Source organism: Peromyscus californicus, unplaced genomic scaffold (genome assembly GCF_007827085.1).
Source record: "Peromyscus californicus insignis strain IS unplaced genomic scaffold, ASM782708v3 Scaffold_5__1_contigs__length_169319896, whole genome shotgun sequence".
NCBI classification, from domain to species: Eukaryota; Metazoa; Chordata; class Mammalia; order Rodentia; family Cricetidae; genus Peromyscus; species Peromyscus californicus.
In genome coordinates this window covers 8,916,922-8,936,899 of record NW_026294573.1, presented here as the reverse complement: position 1 = coordinate 8,936,899, position 19,978 = coordinate 8,916,922, and the positions used below count along the sequence as shown (strand labels likewise).

Below are 19,978 nucleotides of genomic sequence, written 5' to 3'. Positions count from 1 at the left end.
GAGGTGCAGCTGACTTCCCCCAAATGGCATGGTGCTTGCTTGGCTCAGAGGAGAGCCACACAACAGCTGCCCTTGCTCAAGTAAATAACTCCCTCCACACACTTGTGTGAGTAGGGTTAATTAAATACAGTGGGCCTGGGAGACACACACACACACACACACACACACACACACACACACACACACACACACACGACTTAAAAGTATAAGGGGGTCGTGTTAAGAAGAAGGGGTCCTGTGATAGAGAGAGGAGATGAGAGCATTATAGGTGGATGTGGTCAAGTCCATCATATGTGTGAATGAAGTTGTGAAAGAAAAATACTAAAGAAGTAGAGGGCCTGGAGAGATGGCTCAGCACTTAAGAGCACTGGCTGCTCTTGCAGAGGACCCAGGTTCCTTTCCCGGTACCCACAGGGCCACTAACAACTCCAGCTCCAGAGGATCTGACGCCCTTCTCCGGTCTCTTCAGGCACATGGTGCACTGACAGGTACAGGCAAAACATTCATACACATAAACCTTTCTGAAAAATTTAAGCAGACTTGGCGAAAGAAAGGAGACCAGGGCTACTTCCACTGTGTTCTTGGCGGGGAGTAGGAAAAAGGAGGGTCACAGGCCAGGTAAGGACACATCACTGTCAAGAGCGGTGGCCATGCAAGTTTCTGTTTTCTGTGCTGGGGAATGAACCCTGGAACCCCCTCATGCTAAGTATATACCCAACTACAGAGCCACACCCGCCATCCAGCAAATGGGCGTTTGCATTTTTCCAGAAGGTATGACAGAACGGCGGCCCAACGTTCGTTCTCATTCTCTCTCTCTCTCTCTCTCTCTCTCTCTCTCTCTCTCTCTCTCTCTCTCTCTCTCTCTCTCCCTCCCCCCCCTTCCTCCTCCTCTTCCTTTTCTTCTTCTGGATCCCAAACATGGGATCCTTAAGGCTATAGAAGCAAAGGCCTAGCCATGTTGCTCACAGTAAGAGTAAAATTCACAAGCCATATTGGATTTTGTATTCAAACCTTCTGCTTCCATCAGCTTTCCAGGCTCACTTTGTTCTCCTCTGTGAGGTGGAGTCTTTTACTTCCTCAAGCAGAACCTGAAAATTTTCAAAAATAGCATGTCAGTTGTGGAGCCAAGCATTCAACACAGGAGCCTGTGTGTACTTTTTTTCTTTTTCTTTTCTTTCTTTTTTTTTTTGTACTGTATGAGTGTTTTGTTTGCATGTATGTAAGTGAACTGTGTGTGTATCTGGTACCCTCAGAGGCCAGAAGAGGGCATCAGATCCCCTGGAACTGAAGTTACAGATTGGTTGTAAGCCATCATGTGGGTGCAGGGAATTGAACTTGGGTCCTCTGCAATAGCAGCAAGTACTCTTAACTGATGAGCTATGTCTCCAACCCCACTGTGGGGACATTTTATATTTAAATCATAATCTTGTGTGTATGTAATCATGTTTGAGAAACAACCCCACAATCCTTGAGTAATCAGCTCATATAAACAAGAGCACACAGCCACACTTTAGCACTGGGAGGCTGAGGCAGGAGGATCTTGAGTTCAAGGCCAGTCCAGACCATAATATAAAAATCCTTTCTTGGGCTGGAGAGATGGCTTAGGGGTTAGGAACACTGACTGTTCTTCCAGAGGACCTGGGTTCAATTCCCAGCACCCACATGGCAGCTTACAACTGTCTATAACTCCAGTTCCAAGAGATCTGACACCTTCACACCAGTGTACATAAAAGTTTAATAAATTATATAAAAAAAATCCTTTCTCTATCTGCCTCACTGCCTCAAGTCCAAAATCAAAGACAGTCAATAGGTGGTAGTTCAGCAGCACAGCGCATACTTGGCCCGGGTGTGATCCTCAGTATCAAGTAAAAAAAAAAAATCAGAGAGAGATCATCTAAGGAATTCTGCCATTTAATGTTTACTTGGGAGCAGCAGGGCATTGCTGTGGCAACACACATGCCATCATAAATTATGGGTGTAGTCACAGAGCTTGTGCAATGTTTTTAAAGATAAAGATGCTGCCATCAAATATTTTAAAACAATAATCCTTGGCCACAATGACTAATAACAAGAGTGACATGGAGCTAAGCAGGCAGCTGCTACAGATGTGTGAAGTTGTGGCCTCTGGGAGCTTGTGTCTCTGGGAGTGTCTTTTGAGATAGTTTCAGGCAAACACAAGTAAGAATGTTTCCTACATAACCTCCAAGTTCATTTGTTTCTCTTTTCTTTTTTCCTTCTTTTTGGTTTGGAAACAGGGTTTCTCTGTGTAGCCCTGACTGTCCTGGAACTCGCTCTGTAGACCAGGCTGGCCTCAAACTCACCGAGATCCTGCCTCTGCCTCCCAAGTGCTGGGATTAAAGGTGTGTGTCACCACCTCCCAGCTTCACTAAGTCATTTAAACTCCCTTTGTTTTATTATTTGTTGTGTGTGTGCACAAGCATGAAAGTCAGAGGACAGCTTGCCAGAATTGCTTCTCTCCTTCTACTGTATGGGCAGGGTGCAGAGCACGCTATTCAAAAGCACAGTGGTAGAGTGCTGAGTGGAGTGGAGGGCTGGTGGACAAATCTGTATTTTATCAGGGCAGATGCCCTTTAGGCAACAAGAATGCTGCCAACCATATCTGTCCTGATCCTAGCCAATGGCTGCCATGGATTGGGTGCCAGGCCCTGTATACATATATCTTGACTCAAGACCTCTCCCTCCCACGAAGTGAATCTTCTTGTTAATCTATTTTCAGAGGAGGAGTAACTAGTGGCTTCAGGTCACCAAGCAGATAAACTGAGGAGTCAAAGTCAGGGAATTTGATTCTGTAGCCCAGGTTCATTTTCACATTCTTCCCACTTTAGAGTTGTGAAGACTGAGGGTCAGAGATGTCATGGCACTCAAGATCATAGAAATGATAGTGCAGCAGGTTCAAACTGAGGTCTGCCACTCTCACCTCTGTCCTCCCCATGGTGAGCATCCCGTCTTTCTGCTTTGGTCCGTGGGGTCTCACCCAAGGTCTTGAACACAGCTACTGTAATATCTCTGCACATGTTTTTTAGGAAAGTCATTGCCAAGAGAATTGGTCTAAGGCGAAGTTCATATTCAACTTGACTGAACTTCAGATTGTCTGAGTTGAATATGGCCTGCCTCAGGAAACTACAGGGACCAGCCCCAAGGAGGGAGAGTCACACCTAGACTTTCTAGGACAAGATCCAGGGGGCAGGACTAGGGGCTGCAGACACACCACAGCCCTGGCATCCTCTGGCCCGGGTCGCCAGGTCATCTAGCCTCTTCCAGCAAGCAGCAAGACTGAGGCCCAGGCAGGGGATCCCACGACTGCGGTTACTTCCCGGCACTGCTGTTCTTCTGGCCTCTTCTCTTCTGTGTCCTTTCTGCCATCTCCAGGACCTCATTTTGCAGCTGGGCACGTCGGGGGACAGCTGCTCTTGTTGGCAACCTGAGCCACATCTGGTAGATGTGTCAGCAGGATGCAGAAGGAATGTGTGAGTAGCCTTAATATGTATGTGGGGGAGCAGCCTTGGGCAGAGCTGTGCCTGAGGATCGGCGTGATGGCTTCCCCTTCTTCTCTCTCTCCCTGCCTCTCTTCCTTTTTCTCCTCTTCTTGTCTCTTCCCAAACTCCCACACTCCCTGACCTCATCCTTTACCTCTTCCTTTTATACTGGTCCCAGTAATTCACCACCATCTTCCTTCATCTTCCCAACCCCGAGGGGATAGTTATCTCCCTTCTATAGGCAGAAAGCCAAGATTTAAGGCCCAGCGAGTTCAAGCCAGTCCCCAGGCCTCTGCTCTCCCAAGCGCTGAGGGAACACAGCACCTCAGTCCTATGGGACGGGAAGGGCAGAGCTGGCAATCCACACTCTTGGTCTCAGGTGGGTTGTTGGGAGGATGTGTCTCCCTTGAAGCTGAGCTGATCTCATCACCCAGCCTGGACTGTGAGTCCCTGAGCTTAAATCCTCTCCCTGCCCCGTGCACAGGGTCAGCCCAGGGTCAGTGAAGTGTGTCAGATGCAAAACCAGAGAAACAGAAGCAGAGTCAGACCAGCTATTCCAGAGGGACCCAGGCACAGAGGACTTCTATCCCTGGAGGTTCTGGGACTGTTGTTTCTACGTTGGGACGTAGTGCTCGGTGCTAGGTGGACTTGAGTGCTTTGATGTCTGTACTGCTGGCTGGAGTATGTTGTCTATATTGCGTCTCTGAACTCACCTTCCAGCTACCTCATGAAGTGGCTGTAGCTGGGCATGGCAGCCATGACTGCGATGCCAGCACTCAGGAGACTGAGGCAGGAGGATTCTAAATTCTAGACCAGCTTGGACTACGTATTGAGATAATGTCTTTTAAAACAACAAACACAGTAGGCGGTGGTGCATGCCTTTAAGCCCAGCACTCAGGAGGGAGAGGCAGGTTGAGACCAGCCGGGTCTACAGAGGGAGTTCCAGGACAGCCAGGGCTACCCAGAGAAACCCTGTCCTGGAAATAAGTAGATAAATAAAAATGTACAAATTATAGGGAAAAAAGCAAGATAACCAATCAACATCTTGGGAAAAACTCACTTTGTAGGAGATAGAACCACACTGGGCTACTTCCTGTCCCAGCTGTGAGCATGCTGTACATGAAAGGCTGCTTCCCAAGGTGGGCAGGCAGGCAGGCAGAAGAGGAGGAGTTAACTCCTTGTTTCTACAGTGCTGGGATGGAGGCCAGGGCCTTGTTCATGCCAAGCAAGTGTTCTATCACCGAACAGTATCTCCAACCGCTAATCTTCACAGTAAACAACCGATCAATGATGGCAGACATGGCCAAGTCCAGAAGCAGTTATGTGGATTTGTTATTTAGAGACGAAGAGGAGAAAACACACAAACCGTTGGTCTACCACTCCACAGAAGACTCTGTGGATTAGTGTGTTAGCTGTTCCCACGTTAGCCTGCCTGACACATGTGTGGTGGTGGCGGCAGATCTGGGGTGAGTTCACAAGACGAGCTTCACTTCGGACAGCAGTCACAAGTAGAGTGATTTATGACTGACTTTTCTCTTTCCTTTTCGAGACAGGGTTTCCTCTGTGTGGCCCTGGGTGTCTTGGAATTCACTCTGTAGACCAGGCTGGCCTCAAACTCAAGAGATCTGCCTGCCTTTGCCTGGGATTAAAGGCAGGCATGTGCCACCACCTTCCGGCATGACCAACTTCTCAATGAGGGTCCCTGTGAACCGCCCCCTTCAGGCTCCATTCACAGAACCCAAGGAAACACACTCATTGGAGCACATTGCAGAGGGCAGAGGCAGTGGGCCGGCACACAACCTAGGTCCCTCTGGTCACCGTCCCAGGCTTCAGCGACCCGGACTCTCCCGTCTCTGCTCGCAGTGTCTACAAAGGACTATGGTCACTCCTCTAGCCCCTCCCCTGGAGGTCACTGACCTGTCTTGCACTAAGTACCTGGTGACCTGAGTGTAAGGCTGGGTGACCCAACCAAATCACCTCATTAGCAAGTCAGGTGTCATTGAAGGAACCCATTATAAATGACATAGTACTCCCATCAAGAAATTTCAAGCATTTTAAGAGCTATGACTATAATTAGGGACAATGACCAAATAAATAATTTATGAAATCTTAAATAGTATTGCTAATTTGACAATTTTAAAACTCTAGGTAAAATTTCCAGCCAGGTGTGGTGATGCACACCTTTTTTTTTTTTTTTTTTTTTTTTTTTTTTGTTTTTCGAGACAGGGTTTCTCTGTGTAGCTTTGCGCCTTTCCTGGAACTCGCTTTGGAGACCAGGCTGGCCTTGAACTCACAGAGATCCACCTGGCTCTGCCTCCCGAGTGCTGGGATTAAAGGCGTGCGCCACCACTGCCCGGCTTGGTGATGCACACCTTTAAGCTCAGCTCTTCAGAGGCAAAGGCAGGAGGATCTCAAAAAGGACTTCAAGGCCAGCCTGGTCTACAAAGTAAGTTCCAGGTCAGCCAGGTCTACAGAGAAACCCTCCTGGAAAAACCAGCCAATCAGATTTCCTCTGCTCCCAGAACGAGCCGGTGGACCCCTGGGACTCCCTCCCAAGGCTCTGCATCAATAGTGCAGACTCCAGGCCTCTCTGCTGCTGAAGGTGAGGGCTGTCAGAGCAGGGACCAAGTAGTACTGGAGGAGGCCCTTGGTTTTTGCAACTGGTTCTCTTGGGTCTGCTACCTCTGCTCCAACTTAGAACACTTGGTTCAGGGAGCTTTGGTACGTGGCTCTAGTCACAGCCCTGGAGGTCAGGGCACCAGGCAAAATGAAGGGAACTCAGGTCAACAGTGAAAGTGGGTGATAGATAGAGATTGGACCCTAGCCTGGTTCCAGACACCCAACTTAGGGATCGGAAGGTTGTCCAACCTGCCCCCTCCACCAGTCCTGCCTGGGTCTCAAGCTAGACCTGCCTCAGGCTGGAAGATGGTGGTCCATGGATATCTTTCTGGGAGCTGAAGAAATTGGTCTGAGCTGGAGACGCTGCCTGCAGTGTTGGGTACTCAGAGACTGACTTCCTGACCCCTGGCCCACAGCAGAGCAATTCTGCCCTCCACTTGGCTGGGCAGACAAGAGAGCAGCCAGGAGTATCCCAATGTGATAGGAGAGCTTTGGGAATGGGCACCTAAGAAGTTAGGATAAGGCCAGTACACAGTGAGGCCAATCAGCTCACTGGCACATGGTCTGGGTGTGCCAGACACTGGGTCCCCACTCTCATTAGCCCAGAATCACTCCTGTGAACACAGGACCCTCTGTGGCTGCTCAAGTGAGGGAAGAGATTGTAGTGTCACTCTGGTAGGGGACCAACTGCCTAGTGCCCCTGCTAGCCTATAATTTTCCCATAAGCTCCCCTTTCCTTGCCCCTTGGCCAGGGTAGGAAAAGGGTAGGTAACTCCCACTCTAGCAAGCTTTGTGGGTCATTCCTGAGCAGGGAGTGGACACCTGTACCTGGCTTCTCTCTCCAGAAACTAGAGCCCTGGTTCTGATGAGCAAGAGGTGGTGCTGAGCTGAAGGTCAGGTTCAGCACCTTGGAGAGAGGACAGCCCCACATTTGGAACCTGAAAGCGGGATTTGAACTCAGGTTTAGATCCACAGTTGCATTGCCAGACTGAGCAGATGTGATAAAATATGTTCCAGGTGATGATTATGGCTGGGTCCTTACTAGTCCCTTCTGGGACTGCTTCTAGTACCAGGGTGCACCCTGCCTCAATCCTGTAAGATGATCCTACCTGGATCCTTTACACCACAGTACTGGGCCCTAGAGAAGGTTCTCTAACACCTTGCCCATCAGGTTCTCAGGAGAGATCTGGGGACTGGTCTTATGACTGCTGGGTTCCCTCTCTGCCAGAGACCACACAACACCCCCACATTCATCGGTAGCACTGGTGGGACCAGAAAAGGTCAAGGGTCACGAGTGAGCTTGTTATAAATACACGTTTTTTCTTGGGTGACAGAGGGCATAGATGGTGCTGTACAGAGCTGGTATAGGCTTGGGGCCGAACGCCACAGAGATAGACAGACAGACAGACACAGAGACTGAGTCCACCCAGCAGGGCAGGCCAGGCAGCATTCTGGGGACTGTAACACTTGGTTGGTGGGCAAGAGTCATCTGGGAGTCTGGTCCAGGGCTGGTGGGGCCCCAGACACCTTGGAAGCTCCTTGGTCCAGTCCAACTGAGGTCTCGGGTGGTGTTGCAGTGGCACCTAGGCTCAGCTTATGTCATTCAGGGCCTAGTGGGACATGAAGGGTGTCAGGAAAATGTGTAAGATGTGCAGGACAAGGAGGCACAGAAGGGAGCTTGGCAGGCCACTCACCTTGCGGGTGAACTCGGGCAGCACGAAGGCTGCCCGGTGCATGTCGGAGTTATAGTATTTCAGCTGCATCTGCTCCACCTGGGCCTGTGTCAGCTGCTGCACGGGCTCCCGGAAGTTGGTGCTCTGGGGGCCAGGCACCAAAGGGCATCAAGACGGGGCTCTTATGCCTGCCCATTCCCTACCATGCAGGTAGCCCCCAGCTTACCGGGTTTTTGCTACATAGCATGAAGCCGATCTGGCCACTTGGATAGGTGGGGATGGTGCAGTAGGCATAGCCCACCACAGGGAAGAGAGATTTGCAGAAGTGCCTCATCTCCTTGATGAGGTCCAGATGCAGCCACTGGCACTCACCTGTGGAGGAGGCTGTGGGTCAGCCTTGCCACAGAGAGGGCAGTTGGCCCACCCTTCACCCGACTGTGCCCATGCTCACCCTGGCAGCAAAGGATGCCATCTTCCTTGAGTGCTGTCTTCATGAGCTGGTAATAGGACTCCTTGAAGAGGCTCTCAGCAGGACCTAGAGGGGCAGAGACCACGGCCACCCTGGCTGAGACATCCAGGCCACAGTCACCCATGACACAGCCACATAGTTGCTCAGTGGCAGAGCTGGTGTTGTACCCAAGTTTGTGGAATGTGGAGCCTACTGTCTTGACATCTGGGGGGCCCTGCATTTAACCCCACTCCCACCACATCACACCACACCTAGATGCTGGGCAATCAAAAGCAGTGGAGAGGCTGAGGAAGAAACTGAGGTTGCTATGGACCAAAGCCAGGCCGCACTTTCATCTGTGGTGTCAAGGGAGAACACAGCACTGGCGCCTGGGGGCTACTGCATGGTGTGGGGCTTGCCCTGGCTCACCCATGGGGTCTGAGGAGTCGGTGATGATGACATCGAAGGCATCTTGGTTCTGTTTCATGAACTCAAAGCCATCGCCCACATGGAGGGTTAGCTTTGAGCTGGAGTAGCCGATGGCCATACCAGGCAGGAACTTCTTAGAGACTTCAATGACATCCTGGAAAGGGGGACAGGAAGGACCGGGCTGGGCCAGAGGTTAGGGACTCCTGCTTGGGTCTCCTTGGAACCTTCCCTTTTGGAACCTTAGTTTCCACAGAGCTGTAGAATGGGAGGGACTCTGGCACCTCAGCTCTTCAGGGGGCTGGCTGGCTGTTGCCTGGTGCTCACTCAGGCTTCATCTTCCTGCAGACCAACTGTCCCATTTGAGTGGGGTTTTCTTGACCCTTTTATTTATTTATTATTATTTTGTTTTGTTTTTCAAGACAGGGTTTCTCTGTGTAGCTTTGGTGCCTGTCCTGGAACTCGCTCTGTAGACCAGGCTGGTCTCGAACTCAGAGATCCACCTGTCTCTGCCTCCTGAGTGCTGGGACTAAAGGCATGCGCCACCACTGCCTGGCTCTCTTTTATATTTTTGAGACAGGGTCTCAGGTAGCTCAGGCTGACCTCAAACTCTAGATCTCTTCCTGCTCCTGTCTCCTAAGTGCTGGGGTTATAGGTATGTGTGGCCATAGACTCCCTATTAACCTGTACCCTCCTGTGTCTTCTGTACCTTCTACCCCTGTCTAGCCTCATCAGGTCACTCTGCGAAGTCTCCTCCAACCCAGAACATCAGCTGCATGTTCAGAGATTCACCTGTCCGTCACTGTATCATCCCAGAACCTTGGGCAATGCTCAGCATACAGCAAGTGCTAACTAAAACCACATTGGGTATAAAGGACAGATGCTTTAGTTGTTGGAAATGTCCCTGATCCTTCTGCGGGGCGTTTACCTACCAACTCCACAGTTCCCCAGAGTTTTCTTGAGTGAGAGCAGCAGATATTAGATAGAAGGATTTAGATTGTGGAAATAAACAGAAAATACAGGATAGCCTATTCCAATGGCCCTAACTGTCTCTGCCCTAGGATATTTATAGAAATGTCAAAGGGTGGAACAAAAGACCTCCCCCCAGCACAGCCAAGTGCAGACCATCTCAGACACTTGCACTCAGGCCCGTGGTCCAAACATCCTCTCTATGCGGACCTGCTGAGTAAAGCCCCAAGGATCCTGAAAACGGGCTCCCACACCCTGCCTGGGCCTTAAGGCAGAAACCAGCTCTGAACGTACTAAGAATTAACATCCATGGTGCTGTGTGTGCCAGGTTTTAACTATCTGGTTTTCCTACTGAATCATCTTTTCAGACTGAGGAAACAGGCCAGGGATGGTAAGAACATTGCGTCTCAGGTGCAGAGTCAGGATGGGACAGAGCTGACCCTGGTGACTCAAACCCAGGCCTCCTGTACAGCACCCACCTCATCGATCTCGCACTGGACCACAGACTCCACAGAGGGGTGTTTCACCACTTCCCGTAGGACGCCCCCATCTCCACCCCCGATGATCAGCACCTGGGTGAGGGAAGGACAAGTCAGGACTGAGCAGGTCCACTCCCACAGAACCTAGAGCTGTCAATGCTCCTCCCGGCTACAGGTCTGAGTCATTTTCTACGCTCAGGAACCCTTCTGTGCCTCGGGGTCCTGGCAGCCCCGGTTCCCCCTGAGGGCTTCTCAAGAGACCAGGTCCCCCAAGGGCTCCACTCATCCTGACTGGCATTTTCTGACAACCATCTGGGTGGCATCTGGCCCCACACCTCACCTACTGCCAGACCTGCTTTTTGGGAGCCTGAGCTCAGGGCCGAACCCGGGGGACTGCGGTACCTTCCGCGGGTTGGGGTGGCTGCAGAGCGGCAGGTTGGCGATCATCTCCTGGTAGGAGAACTCGTCCCTCTCAGTACACTGGATGACGCCATCCAGAACCAGCACGTTGCCGTAGGTTTTACTGCGGGCAGAGTGACAGTCGGGGATGTGGGTTCAGGGGCACAGGGAGAACGGGTCCCAGCCCGCCCTGGGCGCGCACCGTGGCCGACACGGGGGTCCCGGTTTGGGCCGTCAGGGTGACACGTGGCAGGCCGACCACGAGTGGGGGCTGGGTGGGCCTCGGGGTCCCCTCGGCTGACGTGTCCTGGGAGTGACACGTGGACGCGGGAGCCGGGCCTAGCGCAGAACTTCTGACAGCTGTACCAGCGCGCGGCGGGCGGTACCTGCGGAAGACGAGGATGTCTTGGTACCGCGAGCGCCGGTGGTGCAGCAGCTGCTCCACCTGCAGCGACAGGGCCTGGCCAGGCCACAGGCTGCAGGTCTCTCGGAACCAGCCCTCGCGGATGGCGGCGGGGCCGGGCGCGGCTGTGCCGTCTGGGCCGGGCTCCATGGCAGGCGGCGCGCGTCGCGGGCCCGGGACTGCAGGCCGCGCGGAGCCGCAGCACAACGGGACCAGCTCTGCCCGCCGCCCGCGCCACAACCTAACCCGTCCGGGGGCGGGGCCCACAGCGAGGGGCGGAGCCCAGGCCATCCAATGGCGGCGTGGGCCGGCCCGCGGATTCACCAGGTGCTCATTGGCCGCCGGGCCGCAACCAGCGGTGATTGGCTTGGGCGTGCTGTCCGTCAGCGGCAGCAGGGTAGTGCGGCCGGCTGCCGGGCCACGTGGGGCCGAGGGGCCCAGGCGGCGGGAGGGTTCCGGGGCGGGCCGCGCCGGCGCAGGGGTTCGAGGGCCGGGGCCTCAGCCTTGGCTGCTCACTGGGTTTGAGCAGATCGTGAGTCTAGTCCGGGCGCCTAGAGGACTTTTATTTACTTGCGAGGATTGTCGCGCCATTTGGCTACTTTGATTTGTGAGCCAGGAGCGGGTGGCTGCGGAATAAGAATGGGCCTCTTTCCCAAAGAGTTTCTAAATTTACCAGCAGAGCCCAGGAAGAGGCCCCACACATGCATATTCAGAACCAAAAAAGACTGGCGCGCATTTTTTTTTTTTTTTTTTTTTTGACAAACTGGGTCTTGCTTCTTGAAGGGTGGGAGGGAACGTGCTGTTTTTATGAAAATGTCAAGGAACTTATCAGACTCACATTAAGCATGCTAATTACGAAATATTAAATGCTAATTGCTCCATACACAATTTGAACTCCAAGGAAGGAAGATGAACCCGGAATAAGCTATTCCTGACACGGTGTCAGGATGGGTTTTGACTGACATTCAGCAGCCTCCACCTGGAGTGGGAGCGTGCTCCCTTGTCATAACGCACAGGCTGAGGGGCACGAGCTGTTGCTTGCTCGGAGCTGCAGCCTCAAACCTGTCCGTGCCTTGGCTGACTTCAAGCTCCTACACGGAGGAGTGAGGAAGGGAGTTCTAGAAAGTTGCCACGGCATCCAAATGAAGGATCATAGTGGTTCAGATGGAGATACTGTGTCCAGTTTCACAGGCTTGACTGGGACAGCCTGTACTCGGTCAGAGTGTCTGCATGGCAATTCGGTCTCCGGGCGATAGATAACTGGCAGTTTACTTGCCAGGAGCCCTGAGCCAGTATGCAGATTGCCACAAGGCTAGGGATGGTTCCTGGAGATGGCAGACCCTGATGACCCTGAGTTGAGTTCCTCCCATCCCTGCCCTAGGAACAAGGGAGGGGAACGAAGTTGCTCCAGCGTGTACCTTCCAGGCACATGCCTTTCAGGTTTAGGACGGTAAGAGGTACTGAGAAAACTACAAGTAAAGCCAGGCATGGTGGCATATCGATTTTAATACGAGCGCTTAAGAGACAGGCAGGTTTGAATCTCTGAGTTCAAGGCCTGCCTGGTCTACATAGAGTGCGCAGGACAACCAGAGATGCATATGAGACCTTGTCTCAAACAAACCAACCAAAAAACCAAAACCAACCAACCCCCCTCCCCAAAACAAAAACCTAAAAAAATAAAAACCTCAATGAATGCATCGTGGCCCAGAAGCACGGCAACAGGAGGGAAGGCTGTGGTTTTGCCTTTAATCTCACTACCCAGTCCCGGTAAAACCACAGTGATACTGAAAATCAGAAGCCAAGCAGGAAACAGATTGTCTCCTTATTCAGAACACAATCTTCAGCCATGCTTGCTCCCAGGAGCTGACGTGTACAAAGGGAGAGAAGGCAGGCCGAGGCAGTGGCAAGGTAAGCCTGTCGATGAATAGCGGCTGCTGGCCATGGGGCTGCCAGGCGGTGCCTGTCACTGTGGAGACTGGCGAGGCAGTCACCACTGGAGAACCCAAGAAAGATCTGCCAGCTTCTCCATCCTAAGTGCTGGAGTTAAAGGTGTGTGCCGTCCCACACAGCTTTGGGAAATAGCTGCAACTGAATGGGAGCATATGGGCGGTTTCCTGGTGTGACTTGGCTGAAAATGCTTATGGCAAGCTGCTTGAAGTGCTCTGTGAGCAAAGGACCTGTCTGGCACTCTCCTGCCCACAGTACCCTGTGGGCCACTAGGTCCCTCTTCTCCAGCATGTCAGGGTCTATACCTACTGCTTTCCTCCAACTCAGTCCTCCTAGGTCTGTTAAAGTGGAGCCTGGGCCTTGGCTTCAGTGGCCAGTGCTAAAGCTGTTTCTTCAAGCTGCCCAGGGCTCCCTCCCCTTGCCCACCTTTTGTGAGAAAGGAAAAATTAAAAACTTTATTGTCTGTGCTGGCTAGCTATCTAGATGACACAGCTGGAGTCATCTGGTAAGAAGGAATCTCAGTTGAGAGCACACCCCCCCACCAGAATGGCCTGTGGAGTATTTTCTTTCCTTTTTTTTTTTTTTTTTTTTTTTTTTGGTTTTTTGAGACAGGGTTTCTCTGTGTAGCTTTGCACCTTTCCTGGAACTCGCTTTGGAGACCAGGCTGGCCTTGAACTCACAGAGATGTGGTGGTATTTTACTTGTACTGAAATGTGATTTTAATTGTATGTTAATAAATAAAGTTGCCTGGGGGTCAGAGCTATTAGAGCCATAGCAAGTGCGTGACGGCAGTGGCGCACGCCTTTAAGGACCTGGAGGGCGGTACATTCAGGCAGTGATGAGGCAGTCACATGTTTGGGTTTACAACCAATGAGAAGGCAGAACAGCTAGACTATATAAAGACATACACACAGGAAGTAGGCCCCCTTTTCGGAGAGCTCTCTTAGCTGAAGAGGATCCCTGAATCAGGAAGGGTGAGGCTCTTAACTCTGACCTCTTGGCTTTCTTCTCTGAATTGGCTCTGTGTTTCTTATTTAATAAGACCGTTGGTTACATCTACATTTGGTGCCCAACGTGGGGCACGAACCCACGACCCTGAGATTAAGAGTCTCATGCTCTACCGACTGAGCTAGCCTCTCCTCAGGGTTTCCCTCTGTAGACCAGGCTGTCCTGGAACTAATGATCTTCCTGCCTCATCCTCCTGAGGCCTAAGATTACAGCCATCAGGTGTTGTTGGGGGGGATTGCTCTTTTGGGGGGCCCGCCACCCAGCTCCCAAATAAATCACACACGGAGGCTTATTATTACTTATGAATGCCCAGCCTCAGCTTGGCTTAGTTTCTAGCCAGCTTTCCTTAAATTAACCCATGTATCTTTTGCCTCTGGGCTTTTCCTGTTCTCTAACTTCTGTAAATCTTACTCTTACTCTGTGGCTTGCTGTGTAGCTGGGTGGCCCCTAGAGTCCTCCTCCTTCTCTGGCTCCTAGATCTTAGATCTCTCCCCCCAGTTTTCTCCTTCTATATAGACTCTTTGCATGCTAGCCCTGCCTTTTGTTTTGTTTTGTTTTTCGAGATAGAGTTTCTCTGTGTAGCTTTGGTGCCTTTCCTGGAACTCCTGGCTCTGCCTCCAGAGTGCTAGAATTAAAGGCGTATGCCACCACTGCCCAGCTATTGGTCAGTTCTTTATTAGACCATCAGGTGTTTTACACAGGCACAGTAACACAGCTTCACAGAGTTAAACAAATGCTATATAAACAAAAGTAACACACCTTAAAATATTCTGCTACAATCAGGCCTGACTTCTTCCCTTCCACTTCTAGCCACAGCCCAGTGCCATCTTCTTGAGCCTACCCCTGCCTCAGCCACTCTCAATGAAAACTGCTTACCACTAAATTTCCACCTAATCTTTAGAGCAGAGACTGCCATGGTTTAGCAGAGATTATGTGCTTCTTGCTCTTCAATGTTCTTTGTACACTGTGTGAAGATGTATTGCTGTGATTGGTGTAATAAAAAGCTGAATGACCAATAGCTAGGAAGAGGTTAGGCAGGACTTCCAGGGCCAGAATACTCTGAGAAGAAGGGAGGAGATGCCAGGAGACACAAAGAGGAAATAGGAGGGGCAAGATGAAAGAGAGCTAACACCACGTAGTAGAATGTAGATTAATATAAATGGGTTAATTTAAGTTAGAAATGTTGGAGAATATTATTTTAAGGTGTGTTACTTTTGTTTATGTTGTATTTGTTTAACTCTGTGAAGCTGTGTTACTGTGCCTGTCTAATGCACCTGATGGTCTAATAAAGAACTGAACGGTCAAAAGCAAGGCAGGAGAGAGGACAGGTGGGGCTGGCAGGCAGGGAGAATAAATAGCAGGAGAAATCTGGGAGGAGAAAAGAGAGCGAGAGGAGGACATCAGGGGCTAGGCACCCAGCTACACAGCAAGCCACAGAGTAAGAAACGAAGACAGGTATACAGGAATAGAAAAGGAAAGGCCCAGAGGGAAAAGGCAGACGGGATAATTTAAAGTTAAGAAAGCTGGCAAGAAACAAGCCAAGCTAAGGCTGGACATTTATAATTAAGACTAAGCCTCCATGTGTGATTTATTTGGGAGCTGGGTGTCAGGCTCCCCAAAGAGAAAAAGACTAAAGACCAATCAACAACATAAGAACTAATTAGGAACAAGCCTAAGCTATAGGTCAAGCTTACATAATAAGTCTCCATGTTATTTGGGGGTTGTTAATACCAACAAAAAAGTACTGCTACAGCTCATTTCTTACTCTTTTCTACAGCTATAGAATTTTTTTTAAAGACTAATTAGACTAAACCCTATAGCTGGATCTTATGAAGCATTTTCTCAATTGAAGTTCCCTCCTTTCAGATGATTCTAGCTTGTGTCAAATTGACATAAAATTAGCCAGGATAATGGGTAAAAGTGCTTGCTATTCAACTCAGCTGACATGAGTTCAGATTGTTGGAACCCATGTAAGAGTTGAACAGAGCACTCGGGAGGCAGAGCCAGGCGGATCTCTGTGAGTTCGAGGCCAGCCTGGTCTCCAAAGCGAGTTCCAGGAAAGGTGCAAAGCTACACAGAGAAACCCCGTCTCAAAAAACCAAAAAAAAAAAAAAAAAAAGTTGAACAGAACAGTGCAAGCACCTGTAATTCCAGTGTGCCCTATTAGGAAATGGGTGGCAGCAACAGGAGTCTCCAGAAATGGGTGGGGGAGACAGGAGCTAGCTCGGCTAATGTAGCAGTGGAGAGACTGTCTCTAACAAGGTAAAAAAGGTAAGGACCAATGCTGGAACACTGTCCTCTGTCCTCCAAATATGGCATGTGTGTGGCTCTACCCCCCCCATGAACAAGTATATGCACAAGCTGTTCTTCACTTTCGCTTCTAGCCATGAGGATGTAATCGCAAGAACCAGGCAGTTATCCTGGACTGGCTGGACAAACTATTTTGTTTCTTTTTTTTTTCTTTCTTTCTTTCTTATCCCTGGAAAGGGTTTCTCTGTGTAGCTCTGGCTGTCCTGGAACTCTATAGACCAGGCTGGCCTCAAACTCACAAGATCTGATTTCCTCTGCCCCCCGAGTGCTGGGATTAAAGGGATGCACCACTACCGCCTGATTTTTTTTTCCTTTTTTGAGACAGAGTGTCATTGTATAGCTCTGGTTGGGCTGGAACTCAGTAAGTAGACCAGGCTAGCCTTAAGCTCAGATACACACTTACCTCTGCCTCCTGAGTGTTGTGATTACAGGTGTATGCCTCAGCTCTGGAAGCCCTGTTTCAGTTAGAGAAAGACCAACCAGAGACCCCCCCACTGATGTCAGGGCTGTTGTGTAGTTGGTTGTTTTTTACTCTTTTGAGGGCCCACCACCCAGCTCTCAAATAAATACATGGAGGCTTATTGTTTCTTATGAATGTCCAGCCTTAGCTAGGTTTCTTAAATTATCCCATCTATCTTTTGCCTCTGGGCTTTTACCTTTCTTTACTTCTTACTCCGTGGCTTGCTATGTAGCTGGGTGGCTGGCCCATGGAGTCCTCCTCTCCTTTCTTGCTCCTTGATCTTCTCATCCCAGATTTCTCCTATTTATTCTCTCTGCTGCCAGCCCCGCCTATCCTTTCTCCTGCCTTGCTCTTGGCTGTTCAGCTCTTCATTAGACCATCAGGTGTTTTAGACAGGCACAGTAACACAGCTTCACAGAGTTAAACAAATGCAACATAAAAGAATGCAACACATCTTTGCATCATTAAGCAAATGGTCCACAGCATAAACAAATGCAACACATCTTCAACTAATATTCCATACCACCACTGCTCTTTATTTATTCATGTGCATTGTTTTGCCTACATGTATGTCTGTGTGAGGGTGTCAGATCCCCTGGAAGCAGAGATACAGACAGTTGTGAGCTGCCATGTGGGTGCTGGGAATTGAACCTGGGTCCTGTGGAAGAGTTTCCAGTGCTCTTAACCTCTGAACCATCTCTCCAACCCTAACACTTCTGCTCTTGTGGAGTGGAGCTCTCATGGGTGTCCTGCAGTCAGCCTTCTTAATGATTTGTGGGATAAATTTCAGAGAAGGGCCTGTGAGGTGGCTCAGTGGTTAGACATCTGCCACCAAGTCTGAAGACCCGGGGTTCAGTCCTTGGACCCTACATAGTAGAAGAAGAGAACCAACTCAGGCAGTTTTCCTCAGACCTTCATGCATGTGCATACTACACCCACTCCAGAGAAGGGCTGTAGCTTGAGAATTTGTGAAAATGTACTGGTTGGACGGCTGGACTGGAGCCGTGGCTCATCGTCAGATCGACGCTCAGGGAGCACAAGGCGAACATGGCAGAGACAGAAGGAGGTGCTCTCCTCACTTAGCAGCTCATCTCAGGACCAGAATGAGAAGTTCTGAGAAATCCAATATCTGCTCACAGATTACAGAAAAAGCAGGGCAAGCCAGAAGGCTTAGTTGGTAAAGGCACTTGTCACCAAGGCTAGAGACTTGAGTTTGATTTCTGGGACCCACAAAGTAGAGAGTAAGACTCCCACAAATTGTCCTGTGACTACACGTGAACTGTGGCATGCAGGGCTCACGCACAATAGATATAATAAAACATTTTTTTAAAAGAAAAGCTTTGAGCTGGGCAGTGGTGGCGCACGCCTTTAATTCCAGCCTTTGGAGGCAGAGGTGGCAGAGTTCAAGGCCAGCCTGGTCTACAGAGTGAGTTCTAGGACAGCCAAGGCTACACAGAGAGACCCTGCCTCCAAAAAAAGAAAAGAAAGAGAAAGAGAAAGCCTTAGGTTGGAGAGATAGCTTAGCAGTTAAGACCATTGGCTGTTCTTCTAGACGTCCTGAATTCAATTCCCAGCAACCACATGATGACCATCTATAATAGGATCTGAGGTCCTCTTCTGACATGAGCACTCATAAATATATATACATACACACATACACACACACACACACACACACACACACACACATATATATATATTCAGAAAAGCCTTTTGTTTTTAAATTTATTTTTGTGTGCATTGACATTTCTGCCTTCACATATGTCTGAGCAACAGTGCCAGATCACAGACAGTTCTGAGCTGCCATGTGGTGTTGGAAATTGAACACAGGTCGTTTGGAAGATCAGCTGGTGCTCTTAACCACTGGGCCATCTCTCCAGCCCCCAGAAAAGCCTTTCAATATTACTTTATGAATAGTACAAAAAATGTCCCAGCACTCAGGAAATGGAGGAAGAGAATCAGGAGTTCAGGGTCATTCTTGAATACACAGCAAATTTGAAACCAACCTGGGTCTTAAAACCCTATCTCAAAGAATTAAACAAATTTGGGCTGTAGAGATGATTCATTTGGTGAAGGCACTTGCCACCAAGCTTGGCAAACCAAGTTTGATCTCCAAGACCCACATAGTGGAAGGAGAGAACCAATTCCCATAAATTGTCCTTTGACCCCCACACTAGATGGCACACACACACACATAATAAATAATGTAAAAAATGCAAAAGGGCTAGGACTGTTCCTCAGTGGACCACTTGCCTAGCAGTGTGAGACTTAAGTCTGAAGCGAGCTGGGTGTGGTAGCACACACCTGCTATCACAATGCTCTGGAGGCTAAGGCAGAAGGGTAGCCTACGAGTTTGAAGCTAGCTAGTAGCTACACAGTCGGACCTTGTCTGAGAGGAGACAGTACTGCCAGATGGAGTGGCAGACACTTGGAGCCCAGCATTCGAGAGTGAGGCAGGAGTGTAGAGGGGCCCCCAAAACAGCTTGATCACACAGCTGCCATGACTGGCTTACTGACAGGCAACACCCAGACCCAGGAAAAGCCATAAGCTGACCCCACCCATCAAAGGGGAAGTACCTGACATCCCAAACATTCTAACCATTAGATAAGGTGGCCAGATGTCCCCGAGTCTAGCGCACACCTATTTTTTGTTTTACAGATACCCCTAGACAATTGTCAGCCAATCAGGGTCCTGGACCCTGGAAATCCCCTCACCCCAACCTCTGCTATGATAAAAACTCTACCGGTGGTGGCACACGCCTTTAATCCCAGCACTCGGGAGGCAGAGGCAGGTGGATCTCTGCGAGTTCGAGGCCAGCCTGGTCTACAGAGCTAGTCCAGGACAGGCTCCAAAGCTACAGAGAAACCCTGTCTCGAAAAACAAAAAACAAAGAAACAAAACTCTACCCCACTTGAGCTCAGGGCTCTCTGCTCTCACCGCTGCATCAGACAGACAGAGAGACCATGCTTGGAGCTTGAAGAGAATAAAGGCTCTTTGCTTTTACATACGAGATTCGGTCTCCATGGTGGTCTTTTGGGGGGTCTCCGAGATCTGGGCATAACAAGGAGGACTGTTAAGTTTTAGGCCAGCCATGACTGGATGACAGAGTAAGAACATGCCTCAGTCCCCCCACTCAAGTCAAGAGCTGAGGGAGAGCTGTACCAAGGCCACACAGGCACCACCAGCCCTCAGACCCTTCTAGACCACACTGGCACCACCAGCCCTCAGACCCTTCTAGACCACACTGGCACCACCAGCCCTCAGACCCTTCTAGATGTAGAGGGCCAACCACTTTGCTGCTCCTGGGTGGTACTCCTGTGTGTGTGGCCTTGGGTTTCT

The 19,978-nt window shown here is 50.2% G+C and overlaps 2 protein-coding genes across 2 annotated transcripts in view; both read right to left on the bottom strand.

Moving 5' to 3' along the window:
• Masp2 (MBL associated serine protease 2) overlaps positions 1 to 833 on the bottom strand; it is a 19,791-nt gene extending 18,958 nt beyond the window's left edge. The window contains exon 1 of the mRNA XM_052715792.1: positions 1 to 833. This exon is cut by the window's left edge and continues 3,282 nt beyond it. The gene's annotated coding sequence lies outside the window, so the exon portion shown is untranslated.
• Positions 834 to 7,397: 6,564 nt separating this feature from the next.
• On the bottom strand, positions 7,398 to 11,141 carry Srm (spermidine synthase). Its single transcript, XM_052715791.1, has 8 exons — positions 10,897 to 11,141; positions 10,514 to 10,634; positions 10,112 to 10,204; positions 8,667 to 8,820; positions 8,241 to 8,324; positions 8,016 to 8,161; positions 7,811 to 7,933; positions 7,398 to 7,726 (listed from the first exon to the last, which is right to left on the bottom strand). The coding sequence occupies exons 1-8, from the start codon at positions 11,061 to 11,063 to the stop codon at positions 7,706 to 7,708; spliced, it is 909 nt and encodes a 302-aa protein (XP_052571751.1). The 5' UTR covers positions 11,064 to 11,141; the 3' UTR covers positions 7,398 to 7,705.
• Positions 11,142 to 19,978: the final 8,837 nt, after the last annotated feature.